At 30.7% G+C, this 25,191-nt stretch overlaps 5 protein-coding genes across 5 annotated transcripts; 1 reads left to right on the forward strand and 4 right to left on the reverse strand.

Moving 5' to 3' along the window:
* The first annotated feature begins 20 nt into the window (after window positions 1-20).
* On the forward strand, window positions 21-1,820 carry LOC126925641 (protein-lysine N-methyltransferase EEF2KMT). The gene is made up of 5 exons (XM_050741408.1): window positions 21-351; window positions 433-576; window positions 646-825; window positions 897-1,392; window positions 1,464-1,820. Exons 1-5 carry the CDS (start codon window positions 259-261, stop codon window positions 1,565-1,567), a joined length of 1,017 nt encoding a protein of 338 aa, XP_050597365.1. The 5' UTR covers window positions 21-258; the 3' UTR covers window positions 1,568-1,820.
* Window positions 1,821-2,566: 746 nt separating this feature from the next.
* Window positions 2,567-4,666, reverse strand: LOC126925642 (geranylgeranyl transferase type-2 subunit beta). Its single transcript, XM_050741409.1, has 6 exons — window positions 4,500-4,666; window positions 4,123-4,227; window positions 3,638-3,994; window positions 3,287-3,431; window positions 2,978-3,153; window positions 2,567-2,877 (listed from the first exon to the last, which is right to left on the reverse strand). Exons 1-6 carry the CDS (start codon window positions 4,500-4,502, stop codon window positions 2,659-2,661), a joined length of 1,005 nt encoding a protein of 334 aa, XP_050597366.1. The 5' UTR covers window positions 4,503-4,666; the 3' UTR covers window positions 2,567-2,658.
* A 106-nt stretch (window positions 4,667-4,772) lies between these two features.
* LOC126925639 (WD repeat-containing protein 43) lies at window positions 4,773-9,038 on the reverse strand. The gene is made up of 7 exons (XM_050741406.1): window positions 8,665-9,038; window positions 7,236-7,730; window positions 6,408-6,849; window positions 5,992-6,298; window positions 5,644-5,888; window positions 5,206-5,424; window positions 4,773-5,008 (listed from the first exon to the last, which is right to left on the reverse strand). The coding sequence occupies exons 1-6, from the start codon at window positions 8,944-8,946 to the stop codon at window positions 5,219-5,221; spliced, it is 1,977 nt and encodes a 658-aa protein (XP_050597363.1). The 5' UTR covers window positions 8,947-9,038; the 3' UTR covers window positions 4,773-5,008; window positions 5,206-5,218.
* A 1,683-nt stretch (window positions 9,039-10,721) lies between these two features.
* Window positions 10,722-14,485, reverse strand: LOC126925638 (hexamerin-like). Its single transcript, XM_050741404.1, has 6 exons — window positions 14,221-14,485; window positions 12,948-13,284; window positions 12,471-12,874; window positions 11,992-12,308; window positions 11,510-11,862; window positions 10,722-11,211 (listed from the first exon to the last, which is right to left on the reverse strand). Exons 1-6 carry the CDS (start codon window positions 14,437-14,439, stop codon window positions 10,808-10,810), a joined length of 2,034 nt encoding a protein of 677 aa, XP_050597361.1. The 5' UTR covers window positions 14,440-14,485; the 3' UTR covers window positions 10,722-10,807.
* A 5,069-nt stretch (window positions 14,486-19,554) lies between these two features.
* Window positions 19,555-23,195, reverse strand: LOC126925636 (hexamerin-like). The gene is made up of 7 exons (XM_050741402.1): window positions 22,948-23,195; window positions 22,088-22,421; window positions 21,609-21,855; window positions 21,161-21,329; window positions 20,664-20,980; window positions 20,190-20,542; window positions 19,555-20,096 (listed from the first exon to the last, which is right to left on the reverse strand). The coding sequence occupies exons 1-7, from the start codon at window positions 23,164-23,166 to the stop codon at window positions 19,669-19,671; spliced, it is 2,067 nt and encodes a 688-aa protein (XP_050597359.1). The 5' UTR covers window positions 23,167-23,195; the 3' UTR covers window positions 19,555-19,668.
* Window positions 23,196-25,191: the final 1,996 nt, after the last annotated feature.

Here is a 25,191-nt window from a genome sequence, read left to right on the forward strand (position 1 = left end):
AAATGAAAAGATAGGTTATGTTTTCACAAGTTTTCTTTCATATGTTGTTAATTGAATAAAAATTATTATATTATATTAAATCATTTCGAAGACATATATCTTTTAGTTCCAGAAAATAAATATCTATGACAAAATAATTGTTTTTAGTGTTATTTTATCTTATTTATGAAGCATCATAATTTAAAATTATGTATGAAAAATTCATAAAATATTATCGATAGAAATAAATATTAAATTTTATTAATTCATGTATGAGACATGGACAATAAAATGAATTGTAACTCGTTTAACGTGGATAATTTAATTAAACATTTCCTATATTGTACACCAATAAATACAATAGACATTCTTGTATGTAAATTTTACAATCAGTCTATAAATAATCTTTCAAAGAATTATAGAAATTTCATATCTCTATTTTAAAACTTGCAGATTTCAGAAGAAAATATTAATTATCTAGTTAATTCAAAAAAACAACAGGAGATCTTGGAAAGAACAGTAAATAGTGACTTAATTAAAAAATATCCAATTAAACAATCTTATCAGAGGGCATTTTTAAAATGGCTTATGAAAAAGGTATAAATAAATTAATATTTATAAAATAAATTCAATTCTAGAGTTAAAGATTTAATTTTTGTAATCTAGATTGAAGATGAAGGCGGTGAAATTTACGACGGTATTTATACAACATATTGTAATTTAATATCTTCCACTATAGAAGAATCTATTCACTATCGGCATTTTCTAATGGAAGATAATTGCATTAGTATAAAAGAAAGCACGAATATTATATCAGAAGGTACAACGGGATTGTATAGTTGGCAGGTATTTGGAAACTATGATTGTACAATATGATTTTTCGAATTTCCAGTTGTAATATCATTCATAATTTGCAGGGAGCCATTGAGTTAAGTAAATGGTGCTTACGAAATAAACAAAAATTCTTTGGAAAAGTTATTTTAGAACTTGGTTGTGGTGTTGGATTAACAGGATTATCCATTATTAAAACATGTTTTCCCAAACAATATATATTTACAGATTGTCATAAAATTGTTCTTGAAATGGTTTCTGAAAACATTAAACTTAATTTATTATGTAATGGGAAAAAAATAGAACCAGAACTAAAACATGATAGGTTGAAATTGCAATTAAGCTATAATCATACAGATGTTAAAATAAAAGAGCTAAGATGGGAAGATATTAATAAATATGTGAATGAACAATGGATCATACCAGATATAGTAATTGGAGCTGATATTTTATATGATGTCAATTCGTTTCCTGAATTAATATCAGGATTAAAAGAATTTTTATCTTTTCCTAATAGATGTGCGATTATTGCAGCAACAATTCGCAATGAAAACACTGTTTTACAGTTTCTATATCAATTAGGTATATTTTTTTACTCTTAGATATTATATTTTCTACCAAATACATATTAAAAATTAATATTCTTTTTTTAGCACATTATGATCTTTCTTTTGAAGAATATAATATACCACAGCAAACGGTACACCAAAAGTTAGCAAGTACTCCTGTTAAAATATTAAAGATTTTTCAGAAATAAATTTAAGATAATAAATTTTTATTAATATAATGTTTTTGACAATAATAATTATTTTTAAATGATCTTACTGGATTTCAGAGGCAATTTGTTGAATATCTATTATATAGCAAATTTTACTTAATACTTGTTTTATATATTTATATTTGCAAATAAAGAATATTTACTATAAATGTATTTAAATATACTTCACCAACAGAGAGAAATGTACACAGTAATTATTTATATTTCAATGGAAATTATATAATAAAAATTATTTATTTGTAAACTTACTTATATTAAGCGGATAACCTTATTTATTTCTTCTATTTACCATTTTATTTCTCTCAGTGTCTCTCAGATTCACAAAAAAATTGTACAAATTCTGTTTTATTGAATGGAATGATATATTTAAATTAAAACATTTAAAATACTCATAAGGATTGCGAGAATTGTCATGTATTGACTTCAACACAATTTTAAATGTAAATAAAAATTTGAAAAATATATAACGTAAAGATTTATATAAATATGAATATAATTGCCAATAACTATTGCTTTACATTCGAATGAAAAATAATGAGGGACTTATATGAAATGAAAGTTGTTTATGTTTGTATCAATACTATGTGTTTCTTTTTTTAATAGCTCTTTTTTGGTCACTAATTTTCTATCATATGTTATTGCGACTATCTGTTAAAAACCTCACACCATAATAAATATTATTATAGATATAGTTTTCTAGTGCAACATCCTTATCGAATCATTAAGAGCAAAAGCAATATATATTTTTATTAATTCTTAATCTTTTTCTTTACTCATATTAAATTATAGTTTTATTTATATTACTTATACTATCATATTTGTTATATATTATTATACGTATTATATGTATAATCAATCATTATCATTAATAATATACATTTTATAATAATATGTAACAATATACATATATATAATAATATGCTACCAAACTGAAGTAAACGATATTGTGTTCTTTAAATAAAGCAATAAATAAAACAGTTGTTGCAAAAGATTAATATTATATTTTCTTTTGTTGCATTATTTCATAAATATTTAGGTTTAGTAAAAAGCTAATTTTTAATAATCAATTGTCAATTACTTTGGTCGAGTCTTGCTGGTTTCAAATGTAACCTTTGAATTACATATTCAGGCATGCAATATGTCGGATTGATCTTTTTCAGAGGATAATCAGTATTTAAAAGGGAGAGTGCAGTTAAGCCAAAAAGAGTATGAAAAGGATCAGCAATATCTCCTGGACGATCACTAAATCCTCCTGATTCTGTATCTTGGCATGCCAGTACAAATTTTACCTGTAAATTAATGTTGTAATAAAATTTGATTAACTTTGTCCATTTTTAATATAATATTAATATTTTTTGCATTTTTTAATTTTTTTGAAGAAATATATACCAATTGTTCTTTATCAACCCAATGAAGGCGTCCTAAAATTGTTAATGCAGAGAGGACCCACCAAGAATAACAAACATCAGGTAACTTTTCTGGTCTACCATTTAAACCCCCAGATGGAAGTTGTCTTTCACAAAGCCACCAACTTAATTGATCTGCATCCACTAAGTGAAGATTACCTGGCAATATTTAACACTTTGTTGTTTAATTTGTAAAAAGAATTGTATATTTTTTTTCTCCTTCTTTTTATTTTATTATATTGATTTTGTTATATACTAACTGAAGAATAATTAAAAATAAAATAAAAATTACCAGTTATTGATAAAAGCCCTATGGAGCAATAAATCATACCAGCATGACTTTCAGCTCCAGGTTTTGATCCAAATCCACCATCAAAATTCATGCATTTCATCACAAATTCAACTGCCTTATCAACATCTATTGCATCCAATCGATTCTAAAATAATATTATTATAGTCTAAGTTAATTCATAAGCTTACTATTTTTGTAACTTTAAGTATTATATTATTCTATTATCATAAAAAATATACAAATACAGAAATATAGATATAATTTAATACATTTTTGCACAGATTTAATATCTGTCAACATTTGTCTAATATCTATCAATAGATTAAATCTCTTATTACTATATTTATTTACCAAAAGTGATAAAGTTGCCACAGCACAAAAAGAAAATCTTGTATCAACTTCACCCCAGATATCACCTGTGAAACTTCCATCTGGTTGTTGTCTTTCCTTTACATATTTTACAACTCTTTCTATGTCAATAGTATCTAATGCATTATAGATACAAAGTATTTGTACTGCACTCAAAGTGTAAAGAATATGTGGATCATGTTGTAAACTTGCAGCTATACCACCACTGTCTGTTTGACACTGAGCAATAAATTCTAGTACCTCATTTCGATTTGTCTGTTCAAGTTTACCCATAAGATCCAGTGCTGTTAAACCCCAGTACATTCCAGACATTCTCATATGTTCTGTCATACAATACATCTAAAATTTATTATTTCCATTAATTGTACATTAAACCTTATTTAATTATATATATGCAAATAATCCTTATACTACTTATAATATAAAAAATATAATACATAAAATTTAAAATAATATAATATACTTACATATTCATCTTTATCAGTGCCATAAGAAAGTAAAAAGTTTGCATGCTTTTCCAATAGTAATTCAGGAACTGAAGCTGGAAGTTCGATGTCATGTTTTAGCACTGGCTAAAGCATAGATTAAAAAACATTGTTAAAGCATGTATGATGTAAATAGTAATAAATTTATACTTGTATAAATAATATCCTATTTTATTCTAAGTTTTTTTGTAAAAACTTATTCTAGGAACTGTATAAACCATATTCTATTTAATAAAAAAATTTACAAAATAAAATCATTGTAATAATATAATACGCAAAAAAAGGATAAATTAACCTAAGACAGAATTAATGTTTTAACCCAGAATAAATAATTTGTATTAAACTCTACGTCCACTCACCATGTTACAAAGTTATTTTTTGAAAAGTATATAAATTACTATGTTTTATTAATATTCATTCATTTATGTCAATTTAGAAAAACTTTTTACACCTCTTACACCCCCGATAAAAATATACCTCATTCTTCATTGAAGAATAGCTTCATTTTCAACCTAACCTCAAAACAGAAATTCTTAGTGGTAACAAAAAGGCGCGGATTTTCAAAAAAAAATTTTTTAAACAGAACGGAATAAAAGATTATAATAAGTTTACATAAAGTAATAACATTGAAGTTGTAGTTATTTCTATTTTCCTTTTAAAAAGGTTTGTTTATTTCTAAGTAAATACTTATTGTTTATTTTTAACTTAAAATCGGAAGTATGAAATAATTTCTCATTTAGAATAGATAATATATATTTAATAATTTGAATAGTTTTTGTAGAAAAACGACATTTATTTAACAATTTCAAGAATTCAATTGTTTTCTCTTTTTCTTCATATTCATTACATTCAGGAACTCCAATGTTCACTAAAACAAACAAAAACTGAATTTAGTAATGTCATTGTGTGGTAAACTGACCTATACTAATTTTTTAAATAATCATTCTGATATAATATTATAATAAAATAATTTAGTGAAGCATTTAAATTAATTCATGTAAACTGCAAAAAAATTAAACGTAATTTAAAACTAATGATTTTTTATAATTCCGTTTTTTATTTTACCTCAAATTAATATTCAGCTGGATACAAATTCTTCATCATCATCATCATTATCATAATTAGAATTCGTACTTGTAACATCCTCATCATTCTCCTGTTCTTGATCACCTTGATCTTCTTGCTCACCTTCGTCGTCCTCTTGATTTGACATTTCTTCCCATTTTTCATCTGATTCGCTTTCCAAATCTTCATCTTCAACTCCACCATCTTCATCTGATGAATCTATTTATATTTATTTATGTTTATTAATTTCAGCTTTAAATAAATACTATATATTGTAAAAATAGTATAACATATCAAATTAGATGGGAAATTATGTATTATTAATTTTTATACAAAAATAAGATTTTGTCCAAAACTTATTTTAATTTATAAATTGTATTTTGAAAAATAGTTTTAAAACATTGATTGCAACAAAATAATATTTTTACAGATACAAACCTGTATCTTGGTAGACAAGGCAGTTTTCGCTAATGTCTTTGTCGTGTTCTTCCATTGTTTGAGAAATTTGACCAGTAATAAGAGATACTCGACCCTTAAGTTTCGAGAGTTCTGTTAAAAGAGTCAGTTTAGCATCCATTAAGCTTAAAATTGGCCCAAATAATTCTACAAGGTCTGCTTGTGATAATAAATGTCCCGCGTGAGTTGTTAATAATGCTTCCAACCATCGTACAGCAATTTTACTCCTATAATATAATCAATTAATAAAAATTAAGCACGATCTTTAGGCTTCTATAGTTAATGATTTTAAATATACTACAAAAATTAGCTAACATTTGATAATCTTACGTGTATGTTTTACCCTGAAGTAGGATGGTAAGTTCTTTAAGAAGAGGACCAATTGCTTGAATTGGTAGCTTGGCAATAGTATTCTTAATAATAGTCTCATTTTTTGTGAGAAAAATGTTGTTCAAAATAGATTTATCTTTACTATTTAAGCCTTGTACCAAAAGTTGTGCCCTACTATTACCCGTGTTCGTGATTTTGCCTGTAGGATTGCTTTCAGCACTTAAGCTTAAGTTTTCCAATCTATCCTTTAATAATAATTGTGACCCACCACTGCTTCTAATCTTTTTTTGTGTAGTTTCAATTATTCCTACAACAGATAAATCAAAATTAAATTACAAATCTGATTTACTGTTATGTATAAATGTTGCTCTGTTTATATCAAAATATATATCAAAATTAATATCAAAAATAAATACCTGGTGTAAGATATTCAACATTATCTTCAATTATAGTCGACTTCACTTTAGAAATTTCTTCCTTTCTGTCTTTGCTTTTTTTATATTCAGAACGTACCAGATACTGTACTTTATCAGAAAAATCTGGTGTCACTTTTTCAAATATAGGATTAAGGTATGTTCCATATGCCAATAATAACTTTTCATCTTCTGTTAATTTTCCATTTAAAATAGAAATTTGTTGGACACTATCTTTTTGGCTTATATCAGAAGCGACTGCAATATTTAAACTTGGCTTCAAAGGTTTTGACCGACCATTTGGTTGGTATTGAAATAGATGTGCTTGACCAGACCTTGTTACTACCAACACTATCACTTGAAAGTTTTCAGAAATGTGTGTAGAAACACTTATTGGATCATCTTGCAAAGCTAAACTTGCCACAGCAGTTCTTTCATTTCTTTGCTGAAAATATTTTCTTAATTAGTAGATATAATTGTATATTTAATTAAAACTGAATAAAATTTTGAAAAGAACACATATAATACTACTTTTTATAGAAATTAATTTGGGAGCTCTAATAAAATCATATTTAAAGTCCATTATCGGAAATTTTTAAAAATTAAATAGATTTGTATTTTATATTGTTAACAATAATTTTTTTTATTTAGGTATATGGGGAAGTTACCAATACACCACAAATTGTCAAATGATTAAATGATTCTTTCTTAGTATACTCTCCTTATAATGCAGGGAATTGTCAATTCTCATATAATAATGTGTTATGGTTAATAAGTATAGGATATTAAAAAAAATTAATGAGAATAAGAAATTTAAAAAATGCATCTTACTTCATCTAATGCCCAAACATTCAGGTAACCATCCCCACAAGCACCACTGATAACGTAATTGTTACCAGATGTCGTTTGAACAGTATGAAGACATGACACTTCATTAGCATGGCCTGTGAATGTCCTTACTAACTGCTTAGTATCTAGATTCCACCATTTAATAACCCTTTCTCCTGATAACAAACTCTTTCCATCTGGTGAAACTGCTAATGATACAGTTTTTCCTTTGCCTGATTTCCATTTACATCTTACACCATTTTCTTGCAAATTCCACTGAATAATGTGATGATCATCTGCTGCAGAGAATAAGCCAACATTTTCAGACCAAGTCACTGCAGTAACAGTACTAGAATGACCATTTAATTGTGCAGTAACTAAGGAAGTTGTTGTATCATAAAGTGTGACTCTTCCATTTGTTGAACCCATGGCAACAATGCCCTTTTGATTGGATTCTTCTGAAATTGATTTCTTTCTGCGTTTTTTCCATGGTGAAGGCTAAAAATAAAATAAAATAACTATTTTCAATTATATACTCAAGACTTTATTAATCAAATTAGTTGTATTATTATAAATTAAAATAAATTAGTATTGTTATAATATATTCTATATTTTCTATTTAATAACTAGTACTAATTATATCAATTTATCTTATGTTAAATATACTATTAATCCATAAGTAAATATACTATTATGTTAAATATACTATAATTTGGTTCTCATATTATTCATCAATATTTAATAACTTATTAAGTAATGTATATTTCTAACATCCAAAGTTGATTGAAAAAGGAGGATTGAAAGGTATCAATATATTTTAAATTTTTATATTATACAGTTATACTCAAGAAATTGAAATTTTACAATAACATAAACATTTGTATTATGTACAATTATAATACAAAGATCTTAAAAATGATTTATTTAATATTTCGTTTATATTACAAAACAAAATACCTTTATAAATAAAGATATTACATCTACACAATATATAGTAAAATATTATGAGAACAATAATAAATTTATAGCTTATGCTGATATAAATATAATAAAGTAATGAACAAAGATTATAACCTCAAGTACCATTTAATTAAAGAAATATGGTTTAATAATAAAGGCAAGTGAAAAGGAAAAATTCATGAAATAAAAGATATTCACAACTCAAGATACTTTTGTGTAAGTCTCATTTCAGTGTTTATTTTGGTATAAAATTTGTAAAAAATTGCGAAACGCATGGAAAACATAACCTCTAAAAGTGCTGTGAAGTATGATTAATTAAAGATTATAAACATTCATGATTCATGATATGACTCAGAAGATAGGTTGAGTTCGGAAAAAGTTTTGTTTTATCATAATATACAGAATAAATCTACGAAAGAATAAGAAAATCTAACATTTATACGAATATAGAGTAAAGAAGCACATGGCATACCGATGTATTTGTTGTTTGAGAACTGACGTAAAGCCAAGTCAAAACACAACATGGTGAAGAAAGATGAGAATTAGAAACATATTCTTGTTTCAAACGGCCAGTGCCAGTGTCCCAAATTTTTAATTTTCCATCATTACCGCAATGTGCAAAATATTCACCGTCGGAAGAAAAAGCGTAATTAGCGGTAGTCACCATTTTTGAACTATTACTACTACCAGAGAGGAAATGAGAATGCTCACACGCCCGTAATTTCAGTGTTTCACAGTACAGGTGCTGCACCATGCGGCCAAGTGCTGAGTTTAATTGACATTAACATGTACAAGAACCTATAAAATTAAGGATCTGCCCTTTTTGGTTGGAACTTAGCATATACTAGAATCTATGTATTTAAGCTTAAAGTTATTACCTTAAACTTAAGTAACTTAAATTCTCCTGGAGAATATTTATAATTAGTAGCTTAGAATAGTCCTGGAGAATTGATAGCGAAACTATCATGAAAAGAGAAATTAATTTAATTGAAAATAATTTATCATTGTTTACTTTGCTATTAATTGATGTATAGCTTATAAAATTTTTATTTTGTAATATCAGAGAGGAAATTCCTCTCTGCTAATACATACAAGTTTCACGTGGTGAGACCCGGAAAATCATTTTTATTTGACATATAATTACTAATTGTATCATATAATATTGACAATATACAATTATGAATTATATAGCAAATAATATGAGCTAATTGGTTGCTATTGCGATTATGTTTTTATAGGTAAATTCCTTCAGTGATTCTAGGAGCATCCGAAGAAGAGCTTTCCGTTAAAGCTGAGGAAGATTTGTCCCTGAGAAGACATCAACAAAGAAGAGTGCAAGTCTCAAAAGTCAAGAGCAAAGGCAAAGGGCAGTTAGGATTTTGTCAACGACAGAAATTTATTTGTTTTCTTTGTTTTTTTGTTAATAAATTATTATATTCTGACATTTTATATTATTTCTGACACTGCTTTATATGTGTCATCGCTCAAAAATGTAGTAAACAATTAATTCCTCTTTTCTAAGCAACTTACAATAGTTTCATTATTGCACAATGTTCTCATTTTTATACTTGTCTATCGAATAGAATAGTAGATATGAACTTTTCCGTAGAACCGTACGATTAAATAAGTTCTTGTAGCTTGGAACACAATAGGTTGTTATTTATAATAGTGTGCAACCACACAGGACAAATCCCTAATTTTATAGGATCTTGTATATGCTAACGTGAATTAAATTCAGCACTTGACCGCATGGTGCAGCACTACTTCGTGAACAACCAGGTCCATAAGCGTAAACTTTAATTTCCTCTCTGCTGCTAACCAGCTATTCAACTACTACGAAGTAAAGTTAGCTGCGAAGTACAATAATTATTCTGTTTTCCTTATGTATCTAATTTCAAAACTTGCTTTTAAAAATTTTGAACACTTTGCCTCTTATGTATTAATACAACCACATATGTATTACGTGTTGGAAGAATTTTTTTTAGATAAAAAATATTCTTACATGTTTCAAGTTGAAATATAACCACTATGCAAGTAGTAACAAAATTTTAAACGCTACATCCCCTACCATCAAAATTTCTAGGAATTGCTAGAACTTTGTATACGGCATATGATCGTGGTACGTGCCAATCTCAACATAATCATGAAATAACACGATCTATAATTTTAATCTATAATTTTTATGTAATTATATACATCATATATTAATAAGTTAACCTACAACCTTAATAACTATTTTAATAACATAACCTATAGCTCTACTATCAATTTTTTTTAAAGAATTTGAGTTTAATTAAACTATTTTATTTTTGATATATTTTTCTAAAAAGCAACGTAAATCTATTTCTCTTAGTTTAATTAGCGAATGATCTGACAACATTTATATAAATTCCGAAACATTATTCAATATATTTTTTTCTTCCATATGACATTATCACTTAAAAATTTGTGATTACCTTAATATTAAATGTAGAATATTAGTTTTTAGGAGTATCCAAATATATGAAAAGAAGAATAAAGTAAAACATATTGGAAGATAAAGAAAGTAACGTTTATTACAAAATTATGAATATTATAAAAATAAATGTGAGAGATACAAGAGAAAGAGAAAGTTATTAATAAGTAATGTTTATGTCAAATTCCTCCTTGTGATAAATAAGAATGTCTTTGAATAACATGTTAGGTCCATCATAGTTGAAATTATCAAGAGGTTTATCTAGTGGAAAACCAAATGGTTTGTTGTCAAATTTATAATCACCCCATATTCTGGAAGTGAATTGGTATTCCGTAGAAACTGGGCTAACATATAAGAACAGTTGGAATGGCATCCCTTCTTTTTTACCCTTTGGTAATAACAGTCTTTCTGGGAATCCAAAGATTCTTTCATAGTAATTGAATGTTTTGTCACCATAGAGAGATGCTTCGAGTTTGCTATAGAAAACTTCACTTGGTTCTTGGTCATTGATTGTAAAGAAGCATTCCTGACTATTACGTGTAATTTTGTTCAGACCAGCATTCACTGTTGAAAATTTGTGAAGAATAATATTAGTTATATATCTAAATATTAGTCATAACAAAAATTTATACATTAAGGATTAAGGGTAATAGTAAATTAAGATAATTTCATTAACTATAACGACTTTCCAAGAATGATTTGAAAAACATAAAACTTCTTTGTTAATCTAAAAAAATGTCTGTATTTACTTAATACCTTTTAATTTGAAAATATATGAAAATAATAGAATATTTTTAGAAAAGGATAAATAAGGGGGAATCAAACTAATAATTAACTAATAAATAAAATTGAATAAACTTACAGTCAAGGATCCAGTTGTCAATTTCATAGAAGTATTTCAGATTTTCTGGAAGTTCATATAGTTTATGGTGTGAAGTATATTTGGGTCCAAGGAAAATTCTGATAGCTGCTTTCATTGCTTTATCAGAATTGATGGTAATGTGGAAATTAAATGGTTTGTGATTCAGACGAGGCTGTCTAATTTTAATTAATGACAATTTGTCATCTTTTTGTGCATCTATAAACAACCCATTGCTGATTGTTGCATCAAATTGCTCAAAATATGTAATGAGTTTATCAATAGAGAAAGATTCAATTTTCAAACTAGGGTAAATGAGTTCATCTTTGTTGTATGGCGTCTGATGCATTTTGTACCTAGAAATAAACGTTTTGTTAATTGAAGTTACAATGTAACAAAAATAAATATGAATAAATAAAAGCAAATGTTTAGAATTAAGCTAATTATGTTTAAAAACAAACTAAATTAAACTAAACTAGAATTACCTGTAGTAAAGGTCCACTATTCTCTTATAGAGACGATAGAAAGCAGGGTCTCTTAAAGAAGTAGAAAAGGTTTCCAAGGCACTGGGAAGGATTTTATACTTGCTTGATGGTTCTAGATTGTAACCAAGGATTTTTCTGCCAAGGGCATCAATACTGCCATAGAATTGTTGGTTAAAGGAATCTTCGTTGCCTTCAATTATATTTCCAAGAATGTTCAAACCATCCTCGTTATAGATGTAATACTTGGTAGTACCATTGCCGAATACATAACCAGTATCAATTGCAGACATTATTCTCGATTCTTTGTCTTTGATGTCCTATAACAAATGAAATTATATTAACCTTTGGAAGGCGAGCGGCTCGGTCGACTACTTGCAGTGCTACGGATCGTTCGGACGCAACATGCAATTTATAACACACATGTGAGATTTTAAAGAAATTCAAAATTAAAAATTTCAAACTTGTTAGTTTTTCCTTACCGTAATGTATTTGTATTTGTAGCTAGGGAAGTTGCTCCATTCTGGTCTCTGAGGGAATGGTAATCCATTTTGGTATGTCATAGTAGGATAATAACCAGCATAAAATGGTTTCTCCCAGTCGAAGTCTTCGAGATTAGGTAATTCATTCGTAAGTCTTTCTAAATAGTATCTGTTCATTAATTGTTGATGCCCATACAAGTATTCTGCTCCGCGATAATCTTGAAAACCAAATTCCGAGGATGACATCCAGAATGGGAATGATTGTCGGAAGAAGAAGTAGTAGGCATTTAAGCCGATATCTTCCATGAAGTAATTCAACTTATTTTCCAAATAGTATTCACGATTCATGTACCAACCAGAATAGTTTGCCCGAAGTATGTATGTCTTGTATTCTCCACTTGTTTCTAAAGTGAAATAGTTTGCAATTATGTTAAATAGTACGACGAAAATAAAAACAAAGAAACTAGAAACAATTACCACGGAGGCCAAAAAATGATGCGTGATGGCTTTTTTGCAGGACTTCCGAGTTAAAGAAAAGGTATGGACAGAGTTCGTATGGGGGTGGCAATTTAATGAACTTAGTATCTTGTCTTCTGATTACTGCATTGTAGAAGGCTATGATATATTCGCCCTCGTTTATGTTGTTTCTTGCCCAAAGAGCTGTTTTGTAGAATGTTTCGAAGTCGTTTGCATAGTAAAGCAACCTGAATAGGGCTACCATTTCTTTAAGAAGATATGGATAGTAAAGTGAGAACACTTCTCCTCGCGGAAGCATGCTGTTCTTGTACATGTAAAGGAATTCCTTTACCGCGGCCTGAAAATTCATCAAGAATATTCACTTTACACAGGGTTGGATATTACTAGATTTTTGTTCAAATAATTATTTAAAAATTTGTATTTGTTTTTCGTTATTTGCTTTGTCACTTTATTTTACTACATTGAATGCCATTGGCGGTCCACGCTGGATTTTTTTATCTGGCCATTGTAGTTATTTTTTATGTAAAACAAAACTTGGTCATGAAATGTTTTAGAATGTAATCAATTGATATGCAGACACGACTATCGTGATTATGAGCAATATAATCATGATAGCTGTGTCTCATTACATTGTTAATGAGATTTCAAAATATGTACTTTTGAACTATTGAAAATACGAAAAAATGTTTCCTATGAAATTTGTTTGATTTCGGAGAGAACATATTCTGATGTTATTAGATTCTCTGTAGGTAAACGCGTAAAGGTTGTGTGAAGAGCAACTTCGTTTTCTTTTTTTTAATGTATTAAAGAATATATGATTCCATAGAAAAAAACAAAGTTGTTCTTCACACAATCCTTATGCGCGTATCTACAGAAAATTTAATAACATTAGAATATGCCCTCCCGAAGTCGAACAAATTTCATAGGAAACATTTTTTCGCATTTTCAATAGTTAACGAAACAATAGCGTGTATAGTGCATACGAATAAATCGGACATACTGTATACATAGAAAGTTTTTAGAAGTGTTTGAATACTTCCGTGAGTCATTATGTATGTTACATTTTATCATTATTTATTATTCGTGCCCTCTTGCTCTGATGTTATACTAATGTTATACGTATGTTATACTAAAGTATACAAATTTAAACACCAAGTAACATAAAAATCAGTGAACCAACAGAATTGCATCTATCATATTTTTAATCGTTGTGCAGCTAGCAACGCAATCATCATCAATAATCAATATTTTTTTTTAATGAATAATTACTAACCGGGTTGGAGTACAAGTTGATGTTCGCTTCGATGTCCCATTTTTGACCTTCTTCGTACCACGTGTAGTTGATCTCGGCTGGTTGGGTGATGTGATAGAGGAGATTGTAGACCTTCTTCTGTTTCAACAAGAAATCCTTATCAGCGGTTTTCGTGTTGTAATATTCTGCATTGACCAAACTGCAGGCCAGTAGCCCCAGCAGCCACAGCCGTGGAAACATATTTTTGAAAAGTGAAAACCGCGGAATCCCAGAGCGCGGATGCTCAGCGCGCAGCTACTCTTATAGTCCGTCATCCCCTCCCTCGATTAATTCTTACTTATTGCTCCATTAGATATTTTACATAAATTCTTATCTAATCTTGATGAAAATTTCTTTCGCGATACCCTCCACCGGAATAGTTCCACCGAATAAAAAAAATAATCTGTGCAGAGTTTCAGCTCGATTGGATAAGGAAAGGGCGTGCCTCTGAGCCCTTAAACGTCGAAATAATTATTTAAATTTTTAAATGCACATAAAGTCGATTTTATTCGATTATCTAATATAATGTAATATAACATATCCTATGTAATAATATATTTCTAATATAACATATCTAATATAATATAACAGAAGCACGTCAGACAAAAATTGTAGATCTAAGAAAGGAGAGCATCTTTGATGTTTTACTGCCTTTTTCTCGCGCGACGAACGGTTTTCGAAGAAAATGAAAAAGAAAGTCTGGAAGAAATCGTTAAGATCTTGTTCGAAATTTTGAAAATTTAAACGTGCCTCGGTCAATTTTTATCAGAAAAGGCTAAGGAGAAATGCGTAATTTTTTATTTCGAGCGTTAGAAGGTTCTCTTTTTTTTAATCATAATGTATTTCATCGTAATAAAGTTGTACGATATGACAGCAATAAACACTGTTTGGTCATTGACGACTTAACTTCGATCGAAATTCGTGTTTTGAATAATTTTATCTTCCCGATTACATATTATGTATTAATTTTGGGCCAATCTAAATTAAGAAGAATAAAACATGCATGCGGTATCGCTGGTGTGGATTAATTAATTGACAGAGAAATTTTCAATTGATTCATTACCTATGTAACAGGAAGTATATTATTATATAATATAAGCATAATTGAGAATTTCTCGATATGGAGTAAGGTAGCGATTATTATGTTTACTACAGTTCAATATTATGTCACGGAATAGTATGACAAAAATCGATAGCGAAGAACAAATATTTTTACTTTAGCTGCATTGTTGTTTTAATTATTCAAGCTTAATCAAAAGGTTTGTAATTTGTATGAATGTTCGATCAGAAAATATCAGTCGCTGTATTTTCGGCGTCTTACCCAAGGTAACCTTTCTTTTATCAATATTTTGTATATTTAAATGCAAGAAAATGAAAAAGTAAATATCCAGGTATCGGTGCAGGCACGAAATCTGTTTCACACTTTGACAATGAGACGAGTGATGCGGATATTTCGTTTTGCTAAAAGAAATTCATGCAATTTTTATTCGATTGATGCATACAATACATTTTATATATTCTACAGATGCATAATAAGGCAAGAAATGAAATATAAAACAGAAGAGAAATTATCATGTCGACTGCTACATGCGACATGCTACATCGGAGAAATACAGAATAGAAAATATATCAGGTCTGTAAGTATGAAACCGGAATTTGTCTATAGATGGCCCTAGCTGATAATGTAGTTGTCACTAAACTGCGTCATTGATGCCAAAAGTCTTTGTTGACATCTCACAAACATTTTCGACTCAGAACAATACAAGTTTCATACAACAGCATAGTTTGTAATAGCGTTGAACATGTCGAATTTTGTGCCTGGAAACTACGATTTGCGGATAGCATTGATTTTTTTCTGTTACCATTTGAAGAAAACTGCTGCAGAATCGCATCGAATGCTTGTCGAAGCTTACGGTGAGCATGCTCTTGGTAAATCACAGTGCTTTGAGTGGTTTAAAAAATTCTGAAGTGGCAATTTTGACGTGAGGAACGAAGAACGTGGAACGTGATCTATTATGAGCTGTTAAAACCTGGCGAAATCGTTAATACTGAGCGCTACCGACAACAAATGATCGATTTGAATCAAGCTTTGCGTGAAAAACGACCAGAATATCAAAAAAGGCAACACAAAGTAATTTTGCTTCATGATAATACACCATCACATACAGCAAAACCGGTCAAGGAAACGATTGAAGCGTTCAGTTGGGAAATACTTTCGCACGCGGCTTATTCACTAGACTTGGCTCCGTCCGATTACTATTTATTTGCATCGACGGGACACGCACTTTCTGACCAGCACTTCACTTCTTACGAAAATGTACGAAAATGGCTCGATGACTGGTTTGCCTCAAAAGAGCGACAGTTTCTTTGGCGTGGCATCCACCAATTGCCAGACAGGTGGGAAAAATGTATAGCTAGCGATGGACAATACTTCGAATAAAATATTTTTAATCATTTTCATACAATAAACGTGTATTTTCTATACAAAAATTCCGGTTTCATATTTACATACCTGGTATACTAAGCGACTGTGCAATATATATATATATATATATAAGAATCATACCAATCATACTGGAAAGTAAAGAATGGACAAAAATAATGATAACAACAATCGAAAATGAAATATGGGAACTGGTAAACATCATAAAGGGAAGCATGAGTTTTCTGCATAAGCGAATAAAGAAATCGAAGAAAAACGAATAAGGTTGGAACACCAAAGACTGATATATAGTAACCTCTATAGCAAAATTAAGATATAGATATATTTATTATTATTTATTATTATTTATTTAAATAAATAGAGAAGTAAGATTTAGCTTTGAGGAATAAATTAAGATAGAAACAAAATGCAACAAACTAGGAGATACGCGAAAAAATTGTAATAGGCACCAGCCTTTAATACAACGAACAAATAAAATACAATACTCCACAGATTTTAAGGAATTAAAAGTTGTACATTTCATTTTTCTTAGGTGGGAAGTGGCAAGGGGATTGTTGTTATTTCTGTAGGATCACAATAGTTATTATTTTATTCTTTAGATAAATCTATCACACCGTTCTGAGCCGAAAAAACTTTATTGCACTTTCTTACATGGACTAGGGATAAAAACAAAAGAACATCTTAAACCTATCGATTAAATCTATCGATCGTATCTAGAACTATCTTCTAGTTACTATTTATTGTAACTAGCGCATCTGCATATGAGTGGCGAGCCCGAACTCACGTTGTCATTTTCAACAGGGGTTATTGTTAATTATGTTTTCAATTCATATAAATTAATTTTATATTATATACATATAAATTGAGAATCGAAATTTATAATAAGGTTTTTTCAAGAAACATTTAATGCACATATTTCCAATACTTATTATTTCAAAGTTCAAACAACTAAGAAATTATATTTTTTCTGTCTGTCTTTATAGACTTAACTAGATAAAAATATTTGCTTACTGATGTTCTATGATAAATTACAAAAAATTCCAGATGAAAACAAATCTAATTTTACACTATTTTCCTTATCAGAACAAACTTTGCCTCTCAGTTCACGATAACGATTACGCTTGTTATAATATCCATTTTAAAATTTGTAAAAATTAATAACAAATTTAGAACAACTGGTCTATGGATTTTTACGGATTTATAGGAATTCTGAAAGTGCAAAATTACACAGAACGCACATAATATGAAAAAATATATAAAGTATCCAAGTATAATGTTTCCTAGAATACTTGGTGAATAAAACATTTTTCTACCGGAGTTCTACTTTTTTAAATATATATATTCTAAAAAATATGAATTAGCATAAAAATCTGCTTTTTAGTAATAATTTTCATATTTTATCTAGTTAATTTAGTAACCGAAGAATGATGTATTATATCGTACAGAGTACCAATAAAAACAGAGAAATTGGTACGAAGAACACGAAATAATACAGAAATTAAAAAAAGGCGTTCTTGAACTTCGATATAACTAGAAAGCAGTTGCGCATGCGCGCACGTATCGGTACGCATTTATATTATTATTATTACTATGAACGCAAGTTGCAAATATACGTAAGTAATTAAGAGAGATGCGTATGCAAGAAAACTTGTATATACAGGGTGAGTTTTATCTACATTGAACTTTTAGCATGCAATAAGTACTTTCACGTAATCGCGTTTAATTACATGAATATATAAAAATACGTTATCGTTGTTTGATTAGCATTATCGTATGATTAGTATGGAACATTTGTTCTCACTTTCTTCTCTTATTAGTCTGGATAGTTCGTTAATAATAATTCACGAAGATAATATTGTCTCGACGATAATTGGATATGATTTATGCCGGAAATGAAGTTCTCTTGTCTGCACAGCTGTTGTTTTGCCGTGTGAACGGACGTTTGATAGTTCGATAATTAGTTTGATCAATAGTCTGGTCTTTTAATTGCTGTCTGATATCTCGACAATTTTACTAATGTCTCTACGTCTTATCTCTGTTATACTTAATACAATGTTTCAACTGAATAAGATCAACTTTCGAAATTGATTTTTATTTTTTGTTAATTTTAAGGGCATTGTGCCTTTGACATGATCGTTTTGTGGTTATAAGTACATATGTATTGCTTGGTATCGTTAGGTTTTCTATTCATAGTGGTTTTAATTATGCTTTCTTTCGATTGATATAACCTGCGTAGGTTTAGGATGTTTACTGCATTTAAATTAATCGTTATGATAACTTTTTTTCTGTTTCACTAAGACTTTTATAGGATAAGTTGATTTCCGTCTCTAAACGAAACATTAGTTTAACGATGTAATTTTATCACTTACCGTTGAATGATATTGATCAATGATAATTATCAAATATCGTATCATGCAAAGTTTAATTATTAAAAATTGAAGAAGAGAAGTTTAAATATACGTAATAAACGCTTATATTCGCTAGAATATTCTAGTTCAAGTCATAACAAATGCGATCTTTTTTTACCACGTTTAGTTATTTTAGTGAGTATACAAAGAGTTAAGTTCGAAGACAAAAAGATTGAAATATCATTCCTTCAACTTTTACGTTAAATATTATTCATCAGATGCAAATGCAGATATGCAAAAAATCAAATAAGAGCCGGAGAAACAAGCGAACACATTAGATGTTTGAAATGGATAATCAGTTTTAAAAATTGGTGATGTAACTACAAGAAGCAAAATCAGCAGACTAAGCTAATCAACTATTGAGCCTTCTATGTATCCATATCAATATTTATTCTTCATAGATAAGATTAACGTTGCTTATATATCGCAATATAGGACAATAAAATAGTCAAACATCCAAGCCAATAATTTTTACATTATTTTATTTCGTCTCTTTCTACATCTCTTTGTCGTTTCCTCTTTAAGGAAATTATTAAGGAGTTATTAAAGAATTAATATTTACGAAATAACTTAGAAAAACTACATGGAAAGTTTTGTTTCATCGACAGTGTTCAGTTCCTGCTCAGTTCCATGATGAACCAGAACTTCCGTGAGATGCATGTTAGGCACGTTGAAGAGTAGAGAACTGACAGGCCTGTCCAGAGGGAAGCCCATAGAACGTCCATCGTCGGTCATGTGACCCCATATGGGAGAATCTACTTGGACGGTGTCTGACGGGTTGACCGGCGAAACGATGACGAAGAGGTTGTAGGGCATACCTCCCTTTTTACCTCTTGGCAGAAGGAGTCTTTCAGGGAATCCATAAGGCTGTTCAGAGTACTTGAAAGTTGCGCCATCTTCGATGCTATTTACGAGCTTTTTGTAGAGAATGTGGCTGGCGGTCTCGTCAGGAACAACGAAGATGGATTCGTGGCTGCTTCTGTCGATTTTGTTGATTCCAGACTTCACTGTAACACGAATAATCGAACAAACATTAGCGTTGGACGTGAAAATTAATATGAATTGACGAATAATAAGAATAATAAAATATATATACGTACGGTCAACCATGAATTCATCCATCTGCATGAAGTTCATGTAGTTGTGGACCAAGTCAATTTCATGACCAAATTCATCGTATTTTGGGCCAAGGAAAATGCGAACTACACCCGTGGTGGCTTTGTCGCAGTTGACGGTAATATGATAGGTGAATGGTTTGTGATTCAGACGGTATTGACGAGCCTGGATCAAAGTGTTCTTGGCTTCTTTGTAGCCACGAACGGACACTCCGTTACTGAGCAGGGACTCAAAGTGATCGAAGTAAGTGACGAGTTTGTCTACAGTTACGGATTGAATGGTCACACCAGAGAAGCTCAATTCATCTACGGTGTAACTGGGAACATTTTCCTTGTATCTGGAAGAAGAATCTTTACTTATTGGCTCCTTTATTCTTGGGATCTCTTGGAGAGAGATTTAAAAGAGTAACAATGATACATGACAAATGTAACAACGAAATTAAACGAGGTAAGACAAACCTGTGGTAATAATTGAGGATAGTCTTGTAGATGCTGTAAAACACGGGATCTCTCAAACTGGTGGACCAAAGTTCGAGAGCAGATGGCACCACTTGGTGTTTGACGTTCGATTCATAACCAAATCCAAAGATTTTTCTTACGAGCATGTCCAACTGTCCGTAAAATTGTACATTGATGCTGTCGACGTTGCCTTGGACGATGTTACCAAGAACGTTCAATCCGTTTTTGTCGTAGATATTGACACGGTTACCATTGGTGTCCAAGACGAAACCGAGATCGATGGCGGTTGAGATCCTAGTATGCAAGTCCTGAAGCATCTGTAAATAGCGTGCACGTAGAATGGAATTTTCATATTTGATTTTGATTTAATTTGATCTAAAACAATGGGTCGTACGAAAAAGTTTCACTTTATATTTTCGAAAAATATATCTTTTCCACCTTCTCCGAATCACCTTCTTCTCGACCGGCGATTATTCTTGAATGAATATAAAACTTACCTGGACGTATTTTTGCATGTGAAGAGGCACAACAGCGCCGGCTTCTCTCTGTGGGAATGGAAGCCCATTGCGGAATTGCATGGTGGGATAGTATCCAGTTATTATGGGGTGGTTTACGCTCACGTAACTAATTTCACCCATGTCGTTACAGAGTCTCTCGAGGTAGTATCTGAAAACATGAATTTTAAATAGCAGCCATTAGAAGCGACGTTAATTAGTATTATTTTAAATTTCTATGAAATGAATTTACATTCGCATGAATGGAACGTCTTCTTACAAATAAATTATTCTGTTACATTTTTATACGAATGAAATCATATCTCGTGAAATAAATTGTTTTTCCAAAATTTATACAAATCACTATATTATTCATGTCATAGGAAAGTGTCAAGATTCGTATTTTTATTTGAAGTAAATTCAACGCATAATCGAGCAATTCTTAACATACCTGGTCAACAATTGCTTGTGGCTGAAGAAATAATATTCACCACGGATTTGTGGGGTGTGAAGCATCTTGGAAGACATGAAAGGTGGGAAATCATGGTTGATCATGAAGTAGAAGTTATTCAGGCCAACATCTTCGGTAAAATAGTTCAATTTCTGTTCGGGTACATTGTGCCTCGTCAAATACCATCCGCTGTAGTTGGCCAAAAGTACATATTGGTCGACATTACCCACGGTTTTCTTCTCGTCAACTGTTCAAGTTCAAACAAAAACGTTGCGTAGCAAACAAAACAAGTTTCTAATATTTGAAGAGCATGTTTAACGTAAAATCCAAAATTCAAAAATCATGCATACGAACAACTTTTTCATATTCAGCTCAGACTTGAGCTATCTTTTAATGTTAAAAGAATACGCTTGGGTCAAGAACAATAGAGAGAATGGAGCGGGGTTAGAAAAGAAGAAAAGATTATTAACATAGCCAACCTGTGCTGCCCATAGCGATATCGTAAGTTCTTTGCATGACATCGTCGTTGAAGAAGAAGTGTGGAAGCACTTCATACAATGGCGGCAACTTGATCAATTTGGTGTCATGTCGATGGATCACAGCCACGCTTAAAGCGTACGTGTACATTAGCTCGTTTACGTAGAATCTAGCCCAGACAGCGGTGTTATAGAACACGTCGAAGGTTTTGGCACTGTACAAAACACGGAAAAGCGTCACAGCTTGGTGGCGCATTTCAGGGTTCATCATGGTGAACACTTGTCCACGTGGTAGCATTCCATGTTTCAGAAGCTGAATGAACTCCGTCACTGCTTCCTATTATATTATCAATTATATGTTAATCGTTAGCGGCGAGAAGACGATTCTTCCAATTAATAGATCGCAGATTTTAATATTTGCGAGTTGAATACCGAACATAAGACTCGATTTTCTGCTTTTGCTGCTTTCACTTAATAATACTCTTATGCGAAAGAGTTCTTGGAGACAGAAAGAAACAATTTCTTTCCTTTAAAGAGATTTGCGTTTCGATATATGAGAAAAAGAAATGCGTTCAACGCTGCAGAAATTATTCGAAATGCTGTAAAACAATATACATTTGCAAGCATATTTATTTGGTCTGTAGTCTACTCGTTACCAATGAAATTTCTAAATGTACAAGGTATATGAACATAAATTGTTGTGCAAAATTTAAAGATACAAAGATACGTAACTCATCTGCATCAGAATATTTGTTGTAATTTTTAACATGCAAGACGAATCTCTATTTCTTGAATCCTATTCATAAGGGTATAAGTTTATATAAAAATCTGCAGTCTATTCACGAGTCAGCCGTATATCCTACCTGGTCGTTGTATTGGACGACGTTCTCCGCGATGTTGAAGGTGCGAGCCTTCTGGTAGAGTTCAGGATGGTATACAGTGGGTTGGTCGACATGCCAAAACAGTTCGTAGATGTTCTTCTGCTTAGTCAGATAAGTAGCGTCAGCGACCTGGCTGGGCAGTTGGTGCACTGCCTGGGCCAGCAAGCAGAAACTGGCGAAAATTACTAAAGCGGGCTTCATCGTTGAACCGCGGTTGGAGGAGACCGGTTCGGTGATCAGTTTATATACCGGACTCAAAATGTTTGGACTTCGATAAACAAATCTATAATCTGTATCGGGGTCGAATTAGGGTAAGGTCGCGAGGGTGGTAAAAGTAACGATTTATCACGCGTTCGGTTTCGTGTCGCAATTGCTGATAAAGATAAAGGATGCAATTTGGCTGATTCGATCGGTATATCGGTAAAGTTTCGCAATTCAACGAAGAACTACGGTTCGTTGTGAACTTGAAATTTGGTAAATAGCTGTGGTTAATTTTTAGTTGATGCAGTGGCGGATGAAACAATGGATAGACTATGAATTTCAGTAACTTCTCTGTTAAAAATTTCTACTAAAAATTGCTTACCATGTTTATAACAGCCGTCTATTCGACGCTACATATTGTTTATTATTATTAGACATAAGTCCATTTTGTAAAATTATGCTGTCTTTTCATATTTCTTAGCTTGCAAACCTTCCTTTGTCTGCTACTGTAGGAGGAAGGATCTAGTGTAGATACTTTAATCGCGTTCATGTTCGTTTTGGGACGCTAATGGTTACAGTGGACTATGCTATAGACGGATTGTTCGTTCAAATATCCTTGTATTTAAGTATTTAGATGTTCTTCGATTCTATTAAGGATACACTATCGAGATTTTTAATAAATTTAACTACGGTGATATGGGATGTGACAAATACATGGATAAATATTGTCCTGTCGAACTGAAACCTGAAGAATTTCAAACTTCATATGCACCAGGCTAATAATTCTGCAATTTCGAATGCATGAATTTTAAAAGTTAAGAAACTATTTTTTCTGGAAAGAACACGATTACATAAAAATCAGTCTCTGGTTGAAATAAACAACCATTTTTATCGTATATTATCGCAGTCGAGATTGATTCGAAGACCTACGTTAACAAAATATTTTTCGCTCGTTTCTGCAAACGCTACGTCCATCTAATCGCCCGGCAAACGTTCCGAATCATTTTTTGCACGATAACGATTCGATTTTAATTACACAATTTGCAATTAACGAGAATTCTGATTTAAGAATTTTTCGTTCTTCTAGTCGGCTTTAGACATTTTTGAATAAATTAACGATGACAAATAAACAAGAAGAATAACTGCTACGATAGAAAATAATAGATAAAAATATTTGAAAGATTACACAGATATTTAATCATTTCGGATAACGATAGGAAATAAAGATTAATTTGCTTCCAAATATCCTAACATTGGAACGTTTCGTTAAATGAAGAAATTGAAAGGAAAGCATAAACGCTAGTGTATTAGTATAAAAGTAAACGCTGTTCGATAAAAGAAAAACCATTAAAAAAGGAGACTGTCTGAGATCATGTTGAAGATCATTTGGAAGTTATCATGTTTTTGCATAATATTTAAAACAGTTTCTTATTACGTTATATCATAATCGAGTTTAGTGACCTATGACACGATGATGTCAGAGAAATCCTTTCTTATAATATACCTATCACATGTTTCGCACTTTTGGCTTTTCTTTTATATATTTCTAGTACATATGCACTATTACTTTCAAGTACCTTTGTAATAGTTTGTAAATTAACGACAAGTTTATACATATAGTTTGCATATAATTACAAGCAGCATTTGCTACCTTCTCTACGGAATTGACAGATTATAAATTTAAATTATCCGCTAATTAGCTGTCTCAGATCGGTTTGCGAATGGCTTGGCGAATGATAGAGTAAGAACCGATACCACGACGATGTTAAAAATCGTCGAAGCGAATGAACTTTCTGTGTGTCGAATGTGAACGAACTTCTTACATGTTAAGTTGCATCTGAAGTATGTTTAAGATATAGTGCAAGACTATGCGCGAGACATTGTCATAAAAGATGGTCCAGCTAAATGATATCGAAGTGACGAATATCTTATTTATTTATTTTGTAGCGTGAAAAAGGTTCTCGAAGCGAAATTCACGCTGTTTAAAGGGACACGTGTAACGGTGAGAGGAATCTTTCTTCGCGG

Source organism: Bombus affinis, chromosome 16 (assembly GCF_024516045.1).
Source record: "Bombus affinis isolate iyBomAffi1 chromosome 16, iyBomAffi1.2, whole genome shotgun sequence".
NCBI lineage: Eukaryota > Metazoa > Arthropoda > Insecta > Hymenoptera > Apidae > Bombus > Bombus affinis.